The 18,330-nt window shown below is 44.7% G+C and overlaps 1 protein-coding gene across 1 annotated transcript in view; it reads left to right on the plus strand.

The window, feature by feature from the left end:
* Nucleotides 1-18,330, plus strand: part of LOC128449474 (nuclear factor of activated T-cells, cytoplasmic 1) — a 58,634-nt gene that overhangs the window by 34,008 nt on the left and 6,296 nt on the right. The window contains exon 9 of the mRNA XM_053432671.1: nucleotides 4,012-4,677. Coding sequence (XP_053288646.1) covers nucleotides 4,012-4,677 — 666 coding nt within the window. The remainder of the gene's footprint in view (nucleotides 1-4,011; nucleotides 4,678-18,330) is intronic.

Genomic DNA, 18,330 nt, shown 5'->3' on the forward strand with positions numbered 1-18,330 from the left:
TGTGTCTCAAGATTGATTGAATGTGAGCCAAAGTTGTCTCCAGCCAATTTATTGTTGAGAAACATCAGAAGCAGTTGTGGTCCAGGCCTAAGTGCTTTGCTGTGACTGTACGTGATGAACATACAACACAAGTGTCCTCGTCTGGCTCCCGGAATGAGCTTTTCCAAGCCCTCTTCCAATCATTCTTGCGTGAGAAGAGAAGTGATGTGTTGCTCTTCAAATAAAAAACTGTTTCTCACCAACCACATTAAACAACAAAACGCTAAAAAAGTGCTGGCAGTGGCCGAAGGCTCGGGCGAAGAACTTCTCGGAACCCCTTTTATTTTTATAGGCCGTTCGGAGATTCCTCCGTGATATCAAGTTCTATTCTTAACGCAAACGGGTGCTGTCTCCCCCTGTTGCACTGGTTTGAGGTTTGAGCTTGGGAAGGGGGGAGTGAGAAATCCATTCTGTGTGACACATACAGGAAAAGTTAATGAACCACACATTTTTATATATTTGCACAGTCATATTTCCCCCCCAAAAAATGGACAAAGAGACTTTCATGCCTGCAGCTTCAGGCTCTGTCAGAATCACCTATGCTACACTAAGGCCCACAGTATGCTGGGTGACCAGATTGCATACACAGTGGGACCTGGAGCACCAGGTACCCTTGAGTTAATGAACTACCACCTGCTCCATATTAAATGTCGGTGCAGATTCATGCAGTCAGAACAGGATGAGTTCAGCATTTCTGCAAAAGGATGAGTCCTGGTTTTACCGCAGTGTCATATCCCAGCCAACGAGCATCAGAAATGAGTGTCACGATATGTTGTGTCCCTGGAAACCCACTTGCCCAAAGGGTACAGCTGGATAGGGTTTCCTTCTGAAGATAATTTACAAATCTATATAAGCCCTGTTTGCTTTCCGCTCCTAATCAAATACACTGATACAGGCCCAGACACACATCTACTGTGTGTCAATGACAGCTTATGTCTTTCCCTTCGGAGGAAACAAGTGCTCATAAAAGACACAGATCAGGCTTGATCAGTTTAATACGAGCAGACAGAGAGGTCTCTGCCAGAGCTGGAGGGAAAACCATGTGCAGAGCATCCATTGTCTGTGGGCCATAACCCACAGGTTGGGAGGAAATAGAAGCCAGCTGAAGTTGAGACTGGCCTGGTGAATCTGTTTTCTCAGCTCACATACAAAGTCAAGTGAAGAGGCACAGATGGATGGAGCTGGAGGGAGACCTGTGTTTGAATCTGCAGAGGACATGGGTGGATCTCGGAGAGAACATTTTGAAAGTTTGAAGGCTATAAGTCCGAAGTGATATGATTTTAATTTCCATCATTGCCTGTCCTATGCACAGTCAGGAGGCACAGAGGAGAATTGTGTTTTCCAGTTACTTCAATGTAAAGAGATACTTTTTTTTACTACATTAAAAATATACCTTTCTTCTCTGACTGCTTTACAAAGAGGAACTGCAAATGGCAAGAGCATCCCAACCCTTCTGTGATTCTGCTGTTTCACCTTGTTCCCCCAAATTAAATTTTAAGGGCACCCAGAGGAAGCTAAATCTCCCAGATCAGACATTTTGATGATTTCTTTGATACAAATCATAACTGACCAGACAAACTTGCTTTTAGGATCAAGCTTAGCTTCTCAACATCAAGGCTTTGATATCTTTAGATATTAATAAATATTTGGATGTTTATATGACTTTTACTGAAGCCCGCCCTTGCATAGTGGCTGCAAAAAATACCTTGTAACAGTAGATACGTTTTCAGGATTCTAAAAATTTAAATGATCTTAATCTGATTTTAAATTTTCTATAACTTAGATAACAAATCTGTTCCTGAACTGAAGCTAAATCACGAAAAAATAATCAAACTTGGTTAGGACATTTCCACATGACAACTCTGACATCCCAGTGTTGGCACAGTGCCATCGTTTCACACAAGAGAAGACAAGGAAGAGACAGAGATTCGCTGAGGGAAGCAACTGTGGATGTAGCAGGCACCATGTGACTCACTTGTTATTCCCTAGGCCTTAAACGAGGAGGCCCGTGCATCATGGGACTTGCCTTACGATGAACCCCAGGCACCAGACCTGGTCTCTGGGCTCTGAGGGCAGACAGGGCTGACGTAAATGTGCTCCCTGCTGCATTGTCACTGCACGGCGGCTCAGCACCCCCGAGGCTACAGGCGCGATTAACGTCTTTTCAAAGCCAGCTCCCACAAAAATAATAACACAACAGGCTGTTTTTCATACGACACACTAGCGCTTCATCAATTGGTCTTCCCCCTCGCTTTTACCATCACTCAGCTTCTGCTGTGTACATATGCAAACACACAGCTTAAACAGACATCCTATTCATATTGGCATCTGTTTTCCCTTGTATGAATGTCACTTGGAGCTAGTTTAGCCAAAGTCTCTCAACGGTTGGCATCAAACGCACACCACACCCATTAACACATTTTAACAATGTGTGGAAATAGAAACAGTGAGTCCATTATGACTCAGAAGCTTTTGCTATACATCTGGGTGTCTTAACACGACCCTATTAGCTTTGTGCTGGCACAGTCAGTGTATTTGTACTTATATATTAACAACAGCCAGCTTGTTAATGTAATTTCCCTCCCCTCCACACATTACAGTTGGTGAATGTTTCAAACTGAAAGTCTTTGCAATTCTTTTTTTTTTTATATAATAAAAAAATCACACAGAAACATTTCACACTGCGTCTGATGCATTTTATTAAAAACTGAGAAGCCGTCAGGAACAAGGAGAATTTCATCCTCTGATCAAGGAGCTGCAAATTATCCACATTGCTTCCAAGTCTATTTTAGTTTGTCAGAGGTCCAGTTCGATACGCTGCTAGTCACTGGGACCACATATTCAAAAGAAGATTCCATGATCCAATTGATCCCAAACAGCAGCTGGCAGTATAAAATAAAGACACACACAAAGATGCACGCACACATACTAGGTCCATATGTTATCAGCCACTCACAGGGCACAAACCACAAACAAAAAAATCTCAGTGAAATATCTTAAATCAAATCCCAGATATGCTTGTTTTTTCCCCTGCTATCTGGAACGCCTCTGACAGATGCAAACTGGTCTGAAAACCTGCATGAAGGTGGAAACCTTCTGAGTTGATGTCTCAACTAGAGGTTGTAGTTTTTTTAATTGGGCAATAACTTCGGACGAAAAATACACACTCAGTTTCAAGACAAATATTTTTCATTAATAGTATCTCATATTTTCAGTAACTACTCTGGACTGTGAAAATGGAGTGCATGATACCTGTCAGTCAGAACTAATCAGGAAACTGTGCTGGACTAGAAATCCGAAAGAGGAGGCAGGACGATCAAGTGGGGTCATCTCCTGCATTATCCGAGGCCTAAAGCTCCGGTAACCACAGGCACAGCTCTACGGCCTCTTAAGGAGCTGAGGCCGCCCAATCAAAATCAAATCATCTCCTATTTTTCACCCTCTCCCTTTATCTTGTGGTCCTGGGAGAAACAATTACTTCTAGAGAGCAAGGCGAACCTAGGGATCCCTGGCTTCACAAGCAGCAGCAGCAGCAGCAGCAGCAGCAGCAGCAGCAGGAGCAGCAGGAGCGGCAGTAGAGCAGTGCTTTAAAGTACTCTTTTATTGGATATCAGAGCTGGAGAACAGTCCAAAGAAAATAGGCCTTATTCATTATTAGAGCCAGCTGTGGCTTTCCACACTGATGACTCATCCATTTTTCTTTCCCCCTATTCTTTTGCTTTTTTTCATGGTGTGGTAAAAGAGGGGTGGCGGGTGGAAGACATGAGGGTTTCTCTGTTAGAGTACTCAGCCAAGTTGACTCTGAGCCCATATCCACTGGTGGTTGTTTGTTTGGATTATGGAGGGTACAGTGGCCACAACTGTGCCCGCTCACTGATTGACTCAGCCGTGCTCGTGCACTCATTGTGCCACGTGGATCCCCAGCACATTCTTTAATATCTCCACCTTTCTTTCTACTTTTTTCCCCCCCAGTGCCGATAATAAAGACAGAACCCACTGATGAATATGATTCTCTGGGGACTGCAGGGCGGCCCATGCATTCAAAGCACTACTACAGCCAGCCCAGGCTCGCTCCCATCATGCCCGTAGCAGAACCTGATGCCTGCCTGGTTGGTGCCTTCCCTCCTTGCCCTCCTCGCCATTCTACCATTCCATCGTCGTCTCCCAGCTCCAGCCCCACCCTGCATGACCTATCCCCTGCGGCATACAGCAAGTGCCTCCCCAGCAGCCCCACTCATGCAACACCACCAGGTCCTTTGGTGTCTCCCACCCTGGATACCCCTGTCCACCCTAAACTTACCCACCCAGCCTCACCAGACCACAACATATGCCTAGGGATGCTCCACTCCCAGGGCAGCCCCAGCCACCTCAACAGCCCAGGACCCCATGGTTACCACCATATCTATGCCAACAGCAGCCCCTCGTCCTCCCCGGTGTCCCAGCCTTCCACTCCCGGTGGGACTGAAGAGAGCCCGTTCGCTCAGACCTACAGCCCCAGTCAGGCTCAGGCAGCAGCTGGCTCAGCCCAGGCTGGAGGGAGCCCACCCAGCCTGGTACCCGAGGATGCCAGCCCCCCTTCGATGGCCGTCACAGTCAAACGGGAGCCACAAGAACTGGACCAGATGTACTTAGATGATGGTAAGTTACCGGAAACAAGTTGCACAGACAGTATTTGGAAGTATCCCTTTGATAATTATTAGAATAAAGAAAAGCATTTTGTTTTTCTAGATCACCTCTTATCTTTAGCTTACCGTCCATTCCAATATGGCTGTTATATATTACACTACACTAACACCTTTTGCTTATCTGTGAGCCCTCACGCACAACCGCACCCTGCTGCACCTCTCACTATTTCCTGATGAAACTGTGGCAGCGGATGTACGTCAGATTTGTTTAAATTTAGACCCGGGCAATTTATTTGCTTTTGGTGTATCGCGCGGCCCAGCTCATGTTGTCCAAATGGCTGCTTTTCTGCAAAGCAGTAAATTGCCTTGATGGGGTTTTGAAACAATCTGTCAAAACATCAGAGCACTGAGGTCAGCCGGGGTGCAGCAGAACAAAAACAGTGGCACACGCGTAGCGAACCAAACTGTTGACACAACGACTAATGAAGGAAGCAAAACAATGGATAGGGGTTTCCTGAACCAAGCGATTCCCCCTCCACATATTTCTGGGAGGGATGCTGGGAGTCAGGAGGCAGAGGCTTTGTTTTCCCGTGTTTTCCCCACGGAGTCGGCACCATGCGGCTGTCGTCATCAAGGGAGTCCGTGGGGTCACTCATCTCCCTCTGGCAATGAAACCAGTCACACCCAAGTGCCCATATGGTCAAGTTTATTGCAGACTGTGTCCATCTCACGTTATGTCTCTCAGGTCACCAACCTGTTATCTGTGTGAGCAGAGTCTCTGCGCGTTGTTATGATAAATATACATGGAACGCAGCGGTGGCATTATGCCAGCTTTAAGAGTTCAAATCCGCTGCATCCCAGTGGAGGTGGGGAGGTAGACAACTCCACATTGAGCTCAGGAACATCAGCCTTCCTGTGCGCCTTTTGTTCAGTGTGTGCCTGTGTGTGTCTGATCACGTATGAGTGCGTGCACGCTTCACTCAACAGCTCTGGGAGTAAGGGGGGGGTGGGTGATAGGCATGAGGGGACCAGGGGAGTTCTGCCGTGGAACTGTAATTGAGTTGAAATGCAGTTGTCAGCATATCTGTCAGCACTGATGAGTCCCATTAGTCCTCCCCTCATAAACACAATACAAAACGCAGGGAGGGTGTCTGTCTGTTGTCAGCTCTAAAAACTTTTACCTAAAATCTTGAGCTTTTTCAATTCTCTTCCTTTTCTTATCTGTATCTCTATACTTCTACTCTTGAGTTCCCAGTGACGCCGGATGCTCTGGAAATCAGATTTCAACCAGCACTACTCAATAGACATTCTGTTCTCCGCTTTTAATGGATTTTGGCCGGCAGATGCTTTAACTTTCACTATCAATTGAATAAAGTGAAACTGTAGCCTCATTTTACGTTTTGCAATAAGGTTGGTAAGAGGTCCTTTTACACCAACAGTATGAAGATACAGCAAATGACCATAGCAGTACTCAGGTGAAATCATGTAACCTTGTTTCTCTTCCCCACTCGTCCATCCATTGTCACTTTAGCAGGCTCGCTCTTCCTCCAGCGCGGTGGCCAAGTGTATTGGGTCAGTGATTACAGTTGCATTAGGGACGTACAGGAATGTGTATTGATTGGCCGAGGACAGTGAGGCAGCCCAATGAAAAACCTCAGCGTGCTGCCGCTTTGCATCACCTAACGTCTGCACAAGCTGCTGTGGTGAGCTCCTGGACTCCTGGTAAGTGTGCGGTGGTAACAGCATACTCCAAAGGCATCTGCTGCTCCTGGGCCCGGCCCTATCTCAAGCCCCATCAAATGAGCCCTAAGCTAAAGTAAATAAGATTGGAAAGCAGCTCACAGGCAGTCCGGCTCCCCGTCCACATGCATTACCGCCATATGTTAGCGAGCTGAGCGCTCCATTAGAGAGGAAAGACAAGCGGATGACCTCACCACAGCAGCAGTGATTTAACGCCAGCCATGTAGAGTAACGTTCCTCCCCAGCAATTGGGGGCCGGTGATTTGGAGTCTGCGGGAGCACACTTGATCTTCCCCAAGAGCGGAGTGCCTCCCACGCTCGAGCGCTGAGGCCTCCGGCTCTCATCAGGCCAGAGGAAATGTGTCTCTCTGGCCAGGCCCAGGTTTTACGCAGCCCCTGAGAAATCACTCAACTTATCAACGGTGAGCTACTGTACCGCAAGGAGCTTGGTTAGTATGCAAGGAGTCCGAGATGTAAACCCCCCTGAGTGTCATACACACTCTCCACTTTAATGTGCTAAACTCTTCCCTCTACTCTGGTAGAAGCTTACAAAGTACAGTGCGAGATTGTGTTGATGATGCTGGTGTGTGCAATGAGGTGTTATGGCAAAAATTCCGTTGACGTTGGGGGAGCCATTTTTCTCTCAGTGGCATGTTGCGACTGTGGCTGACGGGTAGAGTGGTTGTCCTTCAACCTGAAGGGCGGCGGTTCGATCCCCAGTCTGACCCATCTGCATGCCGAAGTGTCCTTGGGCAAGATGCTGAACCCTGAATGGCCCCCCATAGAATATCAAAGTGCTGCAAATAGATGCACTGTATGAATGTGTGTGTGAATGGGTGGGTTTAAAACTGTACTGTAAAGCAGTACAGTTTTAGAAACAGACTAGAAACTAGAAACAGCGCTATATAAACACAAAACCATTTACCAAACCATGTTGGCTCTCACCTGATTCAAGTCTCTCTTCTCACTCCTGTAAGTGAAGCAACAAGTAACATGCGCTTCAACACAAGAACAGAAATACCCAACACTGCTTGTTGACTCACTGTCATAAACAACGCATGGGTGGACCCACATAAAACCAACGTTTTCAGACATTTCTTGCTTACTCACAGCCCAATATCTGTACTTTACAAGGCGCTGGCTGTGAGCAAAACACCAGTCAGATGACATCTGTGCATCTAACAATAGAATTTATGAAGAACACGGTCTGCAGCGTTTACGTTTGCCTCGTTAGTTACTAATTAAACTCCCAAAAAAGACACAACCACATGATGTCATGCTTTGTCACATGTCTGAAGGAGCAATTCTGATGACATCACACCCACTCATCTCAAACAATATGTCCATCTACAAACACACACAAATGTGTATACACTTCTGATGTTAGACGTTACACAGACACTCCACAAGGCTGCTGCTGTGTGTCCTGTCTCATTAGATGGTGCTGTGATGGGTGATATCATGAAACACACCTGAATGCAGCACACGGCAAAGGAACTGGTGCTAATCAGAGGGCCAGATTTCTACCAGCTGCCTCCCTGGGAAACAGAGGGCCCTTATTCCCCCAAAATAAGAAAAACATAGGGCGCAAAACAGCCTCCGCCGATTTCTGACGTTTGACATATGTGCTCTGATTGCATCGTTGTGATTGTTTCCTCTTCAGTTCAAGGTTTGTGCATTTGAGACTCAACCCGGCTTGTTTTCCCCAAACTGGAAACAGGATTGTTGTCGGCCCTCCGTTCCTCCTTCTCTCCCTCCAGCAACAAAAAGGACATTTTAGTCTTCCTGAGGATCTTCGTCCACCATCCGATGCTTCTGAAGGCATCTCCAGGCTTTCCTCATGGAAACTTTTGCACATCCTGGCGAGTTGCCCAGACCCTAGGTCTCCGCAAAACCCCTAATGATGATTGAGAGCGCGCCCGCACTGTGCTGAAAACATGCTGAGTCGCTAACATTGGAGTGTGCCGCAAGGTTGGCTTTGAGATTGGGGGGAGGGTGGGGGTGCATAACAGAGAGAGGATTTGGGTAGGGGGGTTGATCATTAAAGTGGAGGTTGAAATGTCTAATGGGACTCACTAAACTATAGCTGCTCCTGTATGTTTAGACAGTGTATATGTGTTTTTCTTTTTCTAGCTGGCAGGGCCAGTGACAGCCTGTGCTTTCACAATGCTCCACCTCTGACCCTCTGGCCTGTTGGGAGCAGGTCAAGCCCCAGCTAATAGGGTCCAGAAAGAAAGGCTGTCTTGTGGTTAAGTGCAATGCCAAGAACACAGTCTCCTTCTAGACGTATAGAGATATTGACAGGTACTAGAAGAAGGGTGATGGCTTTTTTATTATTTATGACTACAAAGAGGATGTGGATTTTTTACTATTGTTGTTCATGCTGCCTTCTCACATTAAGAAGGCTGTTTCCTGGCAGCCCTTGACACGGGGAGGTATAAGTAAAAGTTTGGTCTTGCTGGAGAAGTTTTATGGTCTCAGGAAAAAATTAATAGGTGGCTGCTGTCTTGGTTTGGCCTAAGACCGCCTTAGCTATGGATCAACAACTGCACTTTTGGGATCAGCAATACATTTGATTCAATTTCTTCTCATTAGGATCACAAACCATTATGTTTAATGTGCAAACTGAACAACCACGGCTCTTATTACCCATTACCAGATATTACCGACCTTACTGAAGGAGCTGAAGGAATTTGCTGTGCTGTAAATAAGAAGATCTGGTTGTGGGAGAGGTTATGTTTAATCGAACGTGTGGCTTATAAAACTTAAGACATTTATATCAGACGTACTGTAAACTAATCGCCTGATCTTGCAAACTAGTAGTTGTAGTTATATAACGTCGGAAAAGAAGAGCCTATCCAAATCTGGTGATGAAAAACATTTTTACACCCTGTAGCAGCGCACATGTTGGAAAGTTGAAGTCACAGAGAACAGTGTGCTTAAATACATTACTTGTAATATAAAGTTTGGAAGTTACAATGGAAGTACAGTAATTGAACACGGACACTGTCTGCAGCGTATTCGTCATTGCGGAGGATTACCTTTGCAGTTGAGTGGAAGTTCTCTGGATTACCTTAGCGCCCTGTGTTTCCTCTTACATCGCTTTTATGTCCGTCCCATTGGCTGAACATAAGAGCCTTTAGATGCCTGGTTGTGATCAGATTTTTCTTGGTATCACTTATTATGAAACCCACTCAATTACAGACACCGTTGTCCAAGATTGCTTGCGGTTCAGGAAATAATTGGATCCAAGTGGTTACATATGACAGTGATAATAGGGTCATTGTATCAGTGCTTTGATTTAAAGCTCTTTCTAAAACCAATCGGATTGTTGAAGGGTGCAGCAAGATGAGTGTAAGAATTCGATCCATTCATAACCACAATGTGCTGGGTGTGTGTGTGTGTGTGCGTGCGTGCGTGCGTGCGTGCGTGCGTGCGTGCGTGTGTGTGTGTGTGTGTGTGTGTCTGTCTGAGTGCACCCTGATCCCCGGCATCTGAGCCAGAGGATCTGGTCTGGTTTCAGTCCCTCCGTCATGAAATCAACGTCACTGACAAAGAATGTGTCTGCTGAAAACTTGCAGCTAAATTATCTGAACAAATTGGGTTCCTTTGTGTCTGGGACCTGATCCACACACACATTACATTAAGATAGGAGATCTAGATTCTGCATTTGAACTATATTTTTCACTATTGCAGATTTCCTACTGTAAAAGTGTGTGTCTTTGTTTCATTCATTGGTCCAAGCTGGGTGAAAAGTGGACGAACATCAAAACAGATTTCAACAAAGTACACAATAGAATATAGCAGAGTAAAACCAATAAATGTCGAAACACACACTTCCCTCTCCAGACGCATTTATTAAAGCGATATTCCTTCAGTTCAGCATACGTCATGTGTTTCTTATAGATTCTCCTGACACAGCCGTTTAGAGGCTCGGTTTATGTGGCTCACATTCTGAGGTTTAGGAAACACGCGTTGAAAAGCCACTGAGCCACACAGATCATAGCGGGTCAGGACTCAGACAGCCTGTGGCTTGGCTGGGATCTTCCTGTGTATATCTTTGATCGCCGAGTTACCACCTCATGCTAGACTCCCGCCAGGCTCCCTCATTACTGAATCATAATATGACAAATGTCAGTGGGACAGGCTTCGGTGACAGGATGATCGGTGAGGGAGTCTCCTTCCCCCACGAGGCTGCGAGGCCGTTATCGGTGCCTCAGTTTAAACTGTGATTACAGGATAATCAATTTTTCTGATGAATTTTCAATGGTCATTCGTCAGCATCCAGTGTGCATAATGCTAAATATATCTGCGGCAAGCCTCTTCATTAATGTCAGAGGTCAGGATTGGATGCTGGTCGGTTAGTTTGTGATTTAAAAAACAGCCGACAATTTCCACAAACATTACACCACCACTGTATTAACCATAAAATACGACTCCTCTGTGGAGATAACCCAGAAATGTTGCACAGTTACAGAAAGCATAAATTTACTTTGAATCTTGGATATTTCCTGCTGGCATTGAAAATGTGAGCACATGGAAAACTCATAGAGTCCACACAGGCATTAAACACCAAACAAGAACAACTGATTTCTCAACAGGGACGTCCGAGGTCTGGATCAGCTTCAGGATAGAACCCCTGAAGATCATCACGCAGTGCTCAAGGACACTTCCACAGACAGCTGAAGCGTGGTTCAAAGATGGGATTCTCCATTTGAGGTTATTTTAAATAACCACACTGAGATGCCCGTAGCAGAGGCTGTGTTTTTTGGTTGGTATTTAGGGGATGTAAATACCTGCGGCATCGGTAAACAGGAGTCGGCCTCGGTCCCAGACCACTTAATAACAGCTCCCCATCTGAAATTTGTTAGCTCAGTGAAATAGTATCCTGTAGCGACGGATGTCAACAGAGAGGTCTGCTCCAGCCGGGAGGGATGGGGAAAGCCGTTGGGTTTTGCAACTCTTGGCAGACTTTGCCTCTTTCTGCTCCATGTGCAGATACCTCAGGAAGACGAGGGGGAAAGAGATAATCTCTAAGAGAAATGGAGAGGAGGAGGTGGCATGAAGACGGAAAGTAAAAGAGCGAGTGAAGTAAAGATGCAGATATAAACATTGAGGTACTGAGATTCTCTGCAAAAGTCTTATAACCAAACCCACGTGTTCCCTGTTGAAGTGTCACAGTCCATTGACAAATCAGTTTAACAACAGACATTTTAACATAAATTGAAGCTGTCAAAATAATCCATCCGTCAAAAATGATTATAATCTCACAATCCATTGCTTTCTCACCACATTTGCTTTTCAGCACGTTATCTGTTATCGCATGGAGCTAAACTGAAGGGACAAAAGTCACAAGATGTACTTTAGAGATTCTCACCATGTCCTCACATCCAGGAATATTCAGCGAGCATGAGAAGAAGCAGGTCAGCCATAGAAATAAAGGAGACAGAGACAAAGAAAAACAGACAGACGAAGAGAAAGATGGGAAAATGTGAGGTGGAAGAAAGAGGCATGCACTCTTGGTGATTTTCCCTGGCAGCTTTTACAATTGTCCCTGTTCCTTACACGCACACACACGTACACACACACACATGCTACATGCTCCTTTCATAGCTATGGCTGTTAAAAGCAAAACACTAAAAGTCAAAGGAAGATAAACACGGCCGAAGTTAAAGATCACATTTTCTTCCTCTCCCACCAGCGGCTGTAGAGACTTACCACGCAGTGGGTGAATAGGTTTCCTTCAGGGGAGGGAATGATCATAACCACTGAACTGTAAGTGTCCTACTGTTGACATATGACCCAACGCAGTTATAAACCTCAACGGCTCCCCCGACTCTCTCGATCGCACTCAGCTGAGCCTAATTCCTCTCAAAACAACGCGCTAACAACAAAAGGAAAAAATTCTTTCACAGCCAAGAAAGGCCACGGTGCTTTAAACTGTTTGTGTTTAGTAATGAGAAACCTCAGCCTCCAAATATTGATATATTATTAGCTTTTCAAATGATCCATGACTTTATTTAAATGAAACCCCTCAAACCCACGTCCACCTCCCTTAATAGCGATTTCAAACAATTTATTAACACGTAAAAACTTGTTTAGAATCACTGTTGTTATTTATTGTATTAATTGCAACAAAACTCTGAATTTAGATGATAGATATTCACAGTATGAAAATGATTAACACATTTAAACATTTTGACTCAGTTATTACATTTTAAGGCATAAAAGGATTTAGCCATCATAATTACAAAGAGTTGATCTTAGAAGGTGGTACCTTTGGTTTACTGCTCTGAAACTGAACCCTCACGCTTTTTTTTACACACCCTAAATCTATCGGGGCAGAGAACAAGCATAAGCAGGAGACAAGACAATTCTTTATGCTTATGTTGTAAATCAGCAATGTCAGATCTGCACAGAGTTCGAGTTGGAAAGCTTGGCTCCTACACTCTGCCTGGATGGAAATGTCACGTACATTTTAATGAAATCAGTTAGATTTACTGCATGTCTGACTACAATACCAGGCTCCAGTTTCTGCTCAGGCATATAGGTTTAACTCCCCGAGCCCCAACAACGATTAAATGAAATGAAATAAACAGAAGCAGGTTGAAATGTGGTTTGATGATATACAGGTGACTGAAAATGTCTCTATGTAAGTAACTCTGCACACACAACCAGGGTTTCTTGACATCTATATAATCTCACATATGGAAGATTGTCCATCTTTGAAAATCAAATTGAGGCTGTTGAGAAAGGAGATAAATGGAACTTTGCCGAGATGGTCTCTCTCCTGCCTGCAGGCTGGACCACGAGGTGGCCTGTGGCGACTTCTTCTTCCTCTGTGTCTTTGAATCCCTGCAGGCGATGTGGATTTAAAGTATTAGGGCGGCTCTGGGATCAGCAGACAAAGTGATGATCTGAGCACACTGAGCTCTAGTCAGATCACGAGAGCTCAGCAGGGATGTTTGAAAAGGGAGAGGCCATGTTCTTGTGCATAGCAGGAGTTTTGTAAGATTTAGTTACCTTTAGTGCCTTATTCAGTGTCTCTCTGCAATCCCTCTGTCATGCTTTCTGAGATGGATCAATGCAAATCTTGCTTTCATCACAGAATTATTTCGATAGCAGAATAGGTTTGTGGTACTATTACCTAGTTCTGATACTTTTAAGGGTTTTAAAATACTGCAGTAGTGTGGACATCAGGTGTATCCCTAGCAGAGGTGAGGTGTTTTTGCAACTAAAATGTGGTAAGATGGATGTAGCCTTAAAACGTAAAAGAGGACAAAAGGGGTTGAAGAACTATGCCTACAGGTCTGTTTGATTCTTACACCAAGCTGAACCAATCTCTGCAGTGGAAACCTCTTTCTGGACATAGAGAGCAAGCCAGTGTTTTTTTCATGGATGGCAACACACACACAAACACACACACAGACAGGCACACTTAAAAACAGGAAGGAGTCTCTCTGAGCCATCTAGCTGTGATGGATAGTGAACAGTAAAGCTTGCACTGATCTAAGACTTTTTGGACACAGGGAACATAGTTTCTCCGTATATAAATAAAAGAAAACAATTCTGAAATCCCACATTACGACTGACAGTCAACAGGTGATTTAAGAAGCTCACTACAAATGCAGTTATAAATCGTGTTATACACAGGTGCACGGCCAAATTCTCCCTCAGACGGCTGCAACCCAATGCCGTATGATTGTTTCAATATGCTCCGATTTTTTTCACTGTGTGCCATTTTGAAAAACCAGCAAAGTCCGGAGCGGCAGCCTCGGCAGCACCATACGTTTCTAATTCTGAATCAATCACAGCGAGTTTATCAGATGGCTGCGTTATTTTACCATAAAACCGTTGGTAATGAGCCATGCAAAAAGTTTTAATCTGTCTCCTTTCATATCTCAATCACTGAGATGTGTGTGTTTCCCTCTCTTTAGTGTATTTTCCGTCTCGGGTGTTTCCCTACGCAGCTATGCATCAGTAGTTATTTGAGACTGGGTTTTTGATTTCTCACAGTCCTTCGTCTTTACACACGTTATGTCAGAAGCTCTTTGTGTTTGCTTTTGATGAACACTTTGATTTCTAAGTTCTGTTCTGTTGTGGTATTTTTCCACTGTAGCCCAGCAAATACTCTACACAGTCAAGAAAGTGAAAGCTCTGTAACGGTACCAAACCTTCAACATCTGCACTTTTATTGTCATTTGTCAAAATATGGCCTATAACCTTTTCACTCTTCTGGTTGAAAGATAAATGTGCACATAATCTAAAGGTCAACGGCCCCAAAGGGTCAATATATAAATATTAGGGCCAAAAAAGAAAAGAAAATAATAAAAGAAAACTAATATCACTAAAAGCCATAACTTACAAATGTTATAGGAAGAAATAATTATCTGTATAATTAAATATAATTGATAGAGACATAAATAATGATGTCTGCCTTTGCAGTCACTTTTCAGATTTTAGGATTAAATACGTATTTATTTGTTTTTGATTTCACCTAATTCTCATGACATTTGTTTTATAATTTAGAAGCAATTTCTCAATAAATTTTACTAGCACCAATCACAATTTTTACTGGTGCTTTTACTTCCCTTATACATCGCATTGTGGGACAATAATGCACACAAATGCTAAGTATAATTATTCATACAGAGCTTACTGTACGCTGTCAAATCACTGATGTTTTGGTATATTTTTTGACTTTGTTATCATTATCGACGCAGTCCTGACAAACTCTGCAATGATTTCAGAGAAGTCAGTGATGAGTACACCGGAGAGCAGCTCCAACCATGTAAACACCTCCCCCTCATCCTCCCCTGGGACCGGCCTCGAGCAAGCACGCCCGTGGCCTCCTGGGCCTGGGAGGAAATGAGAGGAGGAGGAGGAGGAGAGGGAAGTGGCAGGCTCACACAGAGACAGGCCGAGCGAGGTGAGATAGAGAGAGGGCACAGCACACCGCGCAAGATCAAACACAAAGGTTACAGCCACCACCGCCAAAATAAGCACATCAGTGGTGGGGCTCTTCGTAAAAGCTGTTGTCTTTAGATTTCTAAATTGGGCCGTTTTAATGTTCCCAAGCCTCAAACAGCCTTTCTACTCAATGTTAATCTGGACCAGGCAGGCAGCTGAACTCTCTTTGGTTTGGTAACAAGTCGGATTCACCTGACTACAGAGAGCCATAAAGCACGTCTTCTGGAAAGTTAGGCGCTTCAGAGACTCACTGGTGGAGGTTAGAGCCCGACTCCCCGCTCCACATGAGGCTCAGAGAGCATGTCAGCGCATTTTCTCTCAAGGATGCTTCATCTCTGCTCTCCAACCGAGCCAGGAGCCTTTGTCTAAAAACAGCAGCAGCCATATTGATCGCAAATCTCTTTAGTGACACCAGAGCACTTAGTGTTTACACTCCAAACTTTAGTTCTTCTTTTCTCTCCGTCTCTTCGAAAGACGGGTCATATCACTCCTCTCTTGGCATACTTGTCCGGCTCCGTCTGAGCTGTTGCATCAACTTCACAATTCTGCTGCTGGTTTCCAAACACGACATGACACACACCACTTCCTGTTTTCTTCTCTAATCAGTCTCATTGGCGCTCTGTGCCCCCGCAGCTTTGCTTTTTGACATTTTGCCCATCACTGAACAAGGGTGGAGGCAGTGGTGGAGGAAGTACTTAAACATTTTAATTAACTAAGTTAATAAAAAGACAAATGTAAATGTAATGTATGAAAAGTAAGTATATTTTTGGATTAGAGACCTGATACTGAATGATCGAATCCTCCACTACTGAATGAGTCCTGCAGGTCTTTATGTCAGGTATTAACCAGGTTAGCAGATGATAGAGAGAATGTGTGTGTTTGTGTGTGTGTGTGTATGTGTGTGCGTGTAGCCTGAGAGCTGAAAGACAGGGCAAAGAAAGTCCACAAATAACTTACTGCTGCTTGTAAGTTTACTTACGAATTGTGAAAACGTCGCAAAAAAGGAGATTTACATGACCATATTAACATTTTTATTAGCTCCTTTTTCTCCCCTCTGGACTTTTGCATCTGGGCATGACAATGATTCTGCTTCGAGAAAGTAAATCAAACTGAAAAGTGAAATGGGACAAAAATAGGATTTTGAGGGAGACATGTTCCCAGCTGAAAATATGCCCTTGCTCGTCAACTATTTCTCTTTCCACTGGAGTCTACATCTAAATGGTACATTCCATGTCATCGCTGTTCACCTTAGCAGCGTGAGGAGGATGTTGGCTGTGGCCCATGGCACAGCGGTGTCTCCGCAGTACCTCTCAGTGTAAACGCAGCTTTCTTTTAAAGCAAACTCTCCGTCTGCCGCTCTATCTCTGCTCCTCCATCCCCTCTGTCAGGTTGTGCAGACTGAGTGCTTCCACATGGGAAAGCGCAGGGCTTCACACATCAGCCGAGCTGCGGGGATGAAATATGCTGTCTGTACATATCATCACATCATTAGGCCCAAAGGGATCCCTGAGATGGATTGGAAGCCGTCTACCTGCAAGGCTCAGATGAATTTATGAAGCACTTTATCATGATGAAGCATTAGTGGAACGCTTTGTCTCTTTCCGTTCGTGTTTATCTGTGGGAATAATGATTGTGTCTCCCTCCAGTACTCTCCTGCTCTTTTCACTCGCTCTGTCTTGGTGTCATTTGTGTGTGTTCTGACCTTTGACCCTTTGATGCTGCTGGTTACTAGCACATGATAAGTGACGTTGTCCGAGCCTCTCCGTCCAGCCGTTTGAGCCGTGTGTGGGAGGCAGCAAATTGTCCATTAAGTGTTTCTGCTGAGGCCGAGAGAAGATTTGATATAGCGGGGAAACAAAAGTAATATGTAACAGGAAATTCAATTGTCTCTCTCCGGCAAGTTTGAGCTTTAGTTTGGCCTCGCCACCAAATCAATTTCCCATGAAAGCGCAAGTTCAAATGAGGTTTATTTTCTTGAGTCCGTCTTGCAGCCTTTTACCCTCTATGAGCTCCCGCACTGATTTGATGCCAGTGTTTATCTGTGTTCATATCAAAGCGCTTCTATGACTCAGACCCACTTCCTCACATGCTGCTGAGAGTCTCAGTGCCACAATTGGAGGAAGCTACCTCCTCTTTCTCACAAACCTGATTGTGCTACTACAGGAGGTACAAGTAAGCAGAGGAAACACTCCCCTCGCTCCCGTGTGAAGGTCCCTGACCCTAACACAGCTGCAGTTAATCCATGTAGTGAAAGTGAGAGAAGTTCAGGAAGGTACTCTCTGTTCCTCCGGTATCAAGAGACTTCATGTGAGATCAGAAGCCCCTGGCAGGAAGCCTCCGTTACAACCTGAAGTTCAGAGGTCGTGTTTTGGATAGCCAGCTGGGGAAAGGTGAAGTCACTCTCTGCCAGGTCATTGCCAGTAAGTCCAGATTTGGCATGGGTGGGGGGGGGGGGGGGGGATCATGTTACGACAGCAGGAACCTCCCAGAAGCTCTCAGGCCTGAACGGACGGCGTCTCACCAGACCACAGGGCATCCTCTGTTCTCTGTGGAAGCCCGGCTGTTATCGAACACCAATGCACAGCGTTCTCCTCTAACAATACTAACTGAATCCCCCAGTGTAGGTCAGGTTCATGCTGAACTCTCAGAGTGGCCAAATGAAGTCAGAACTCACCGCTTGGGTTGCAGAATAAAACACAAACAGAATGGCAGCACCATAACGTTTGTCTTACTTTGTAAATCACTTATTGTCAATTGACTTTAACTCAGTTCCAGATTCACTGCTCTTTTTTCTCGTTCTTTTCTTGAAGCCATTCAAGCAGCTGGTGATTTAGTCGTCTGCTGGAAAAGTGTTTTGTCATCACATCTAGTGCCAAATCGAAATAACCAAAAATGAAAAACAAAATATTTAATCAACATGCTTGTTGATAAGCATGACAAACTTGACTTAGCAGAT

The sequence above is a fragment of the Pleuronectes platessa genome, chromosome 10, assembly GCF_947347685.1.
Source record: "Pleuronectes platessa chromosome 10, fPlePla1.1, whole genome shotgun sequence".
Classification (NCBI taxonomy): domain Eukaryota; kingdom Metazoa; phylum Chordata; class Actinopteri; order Pleuronectiformes; family Pleuronectidae; genus Pleuronectes; species Pleuronectes platessa.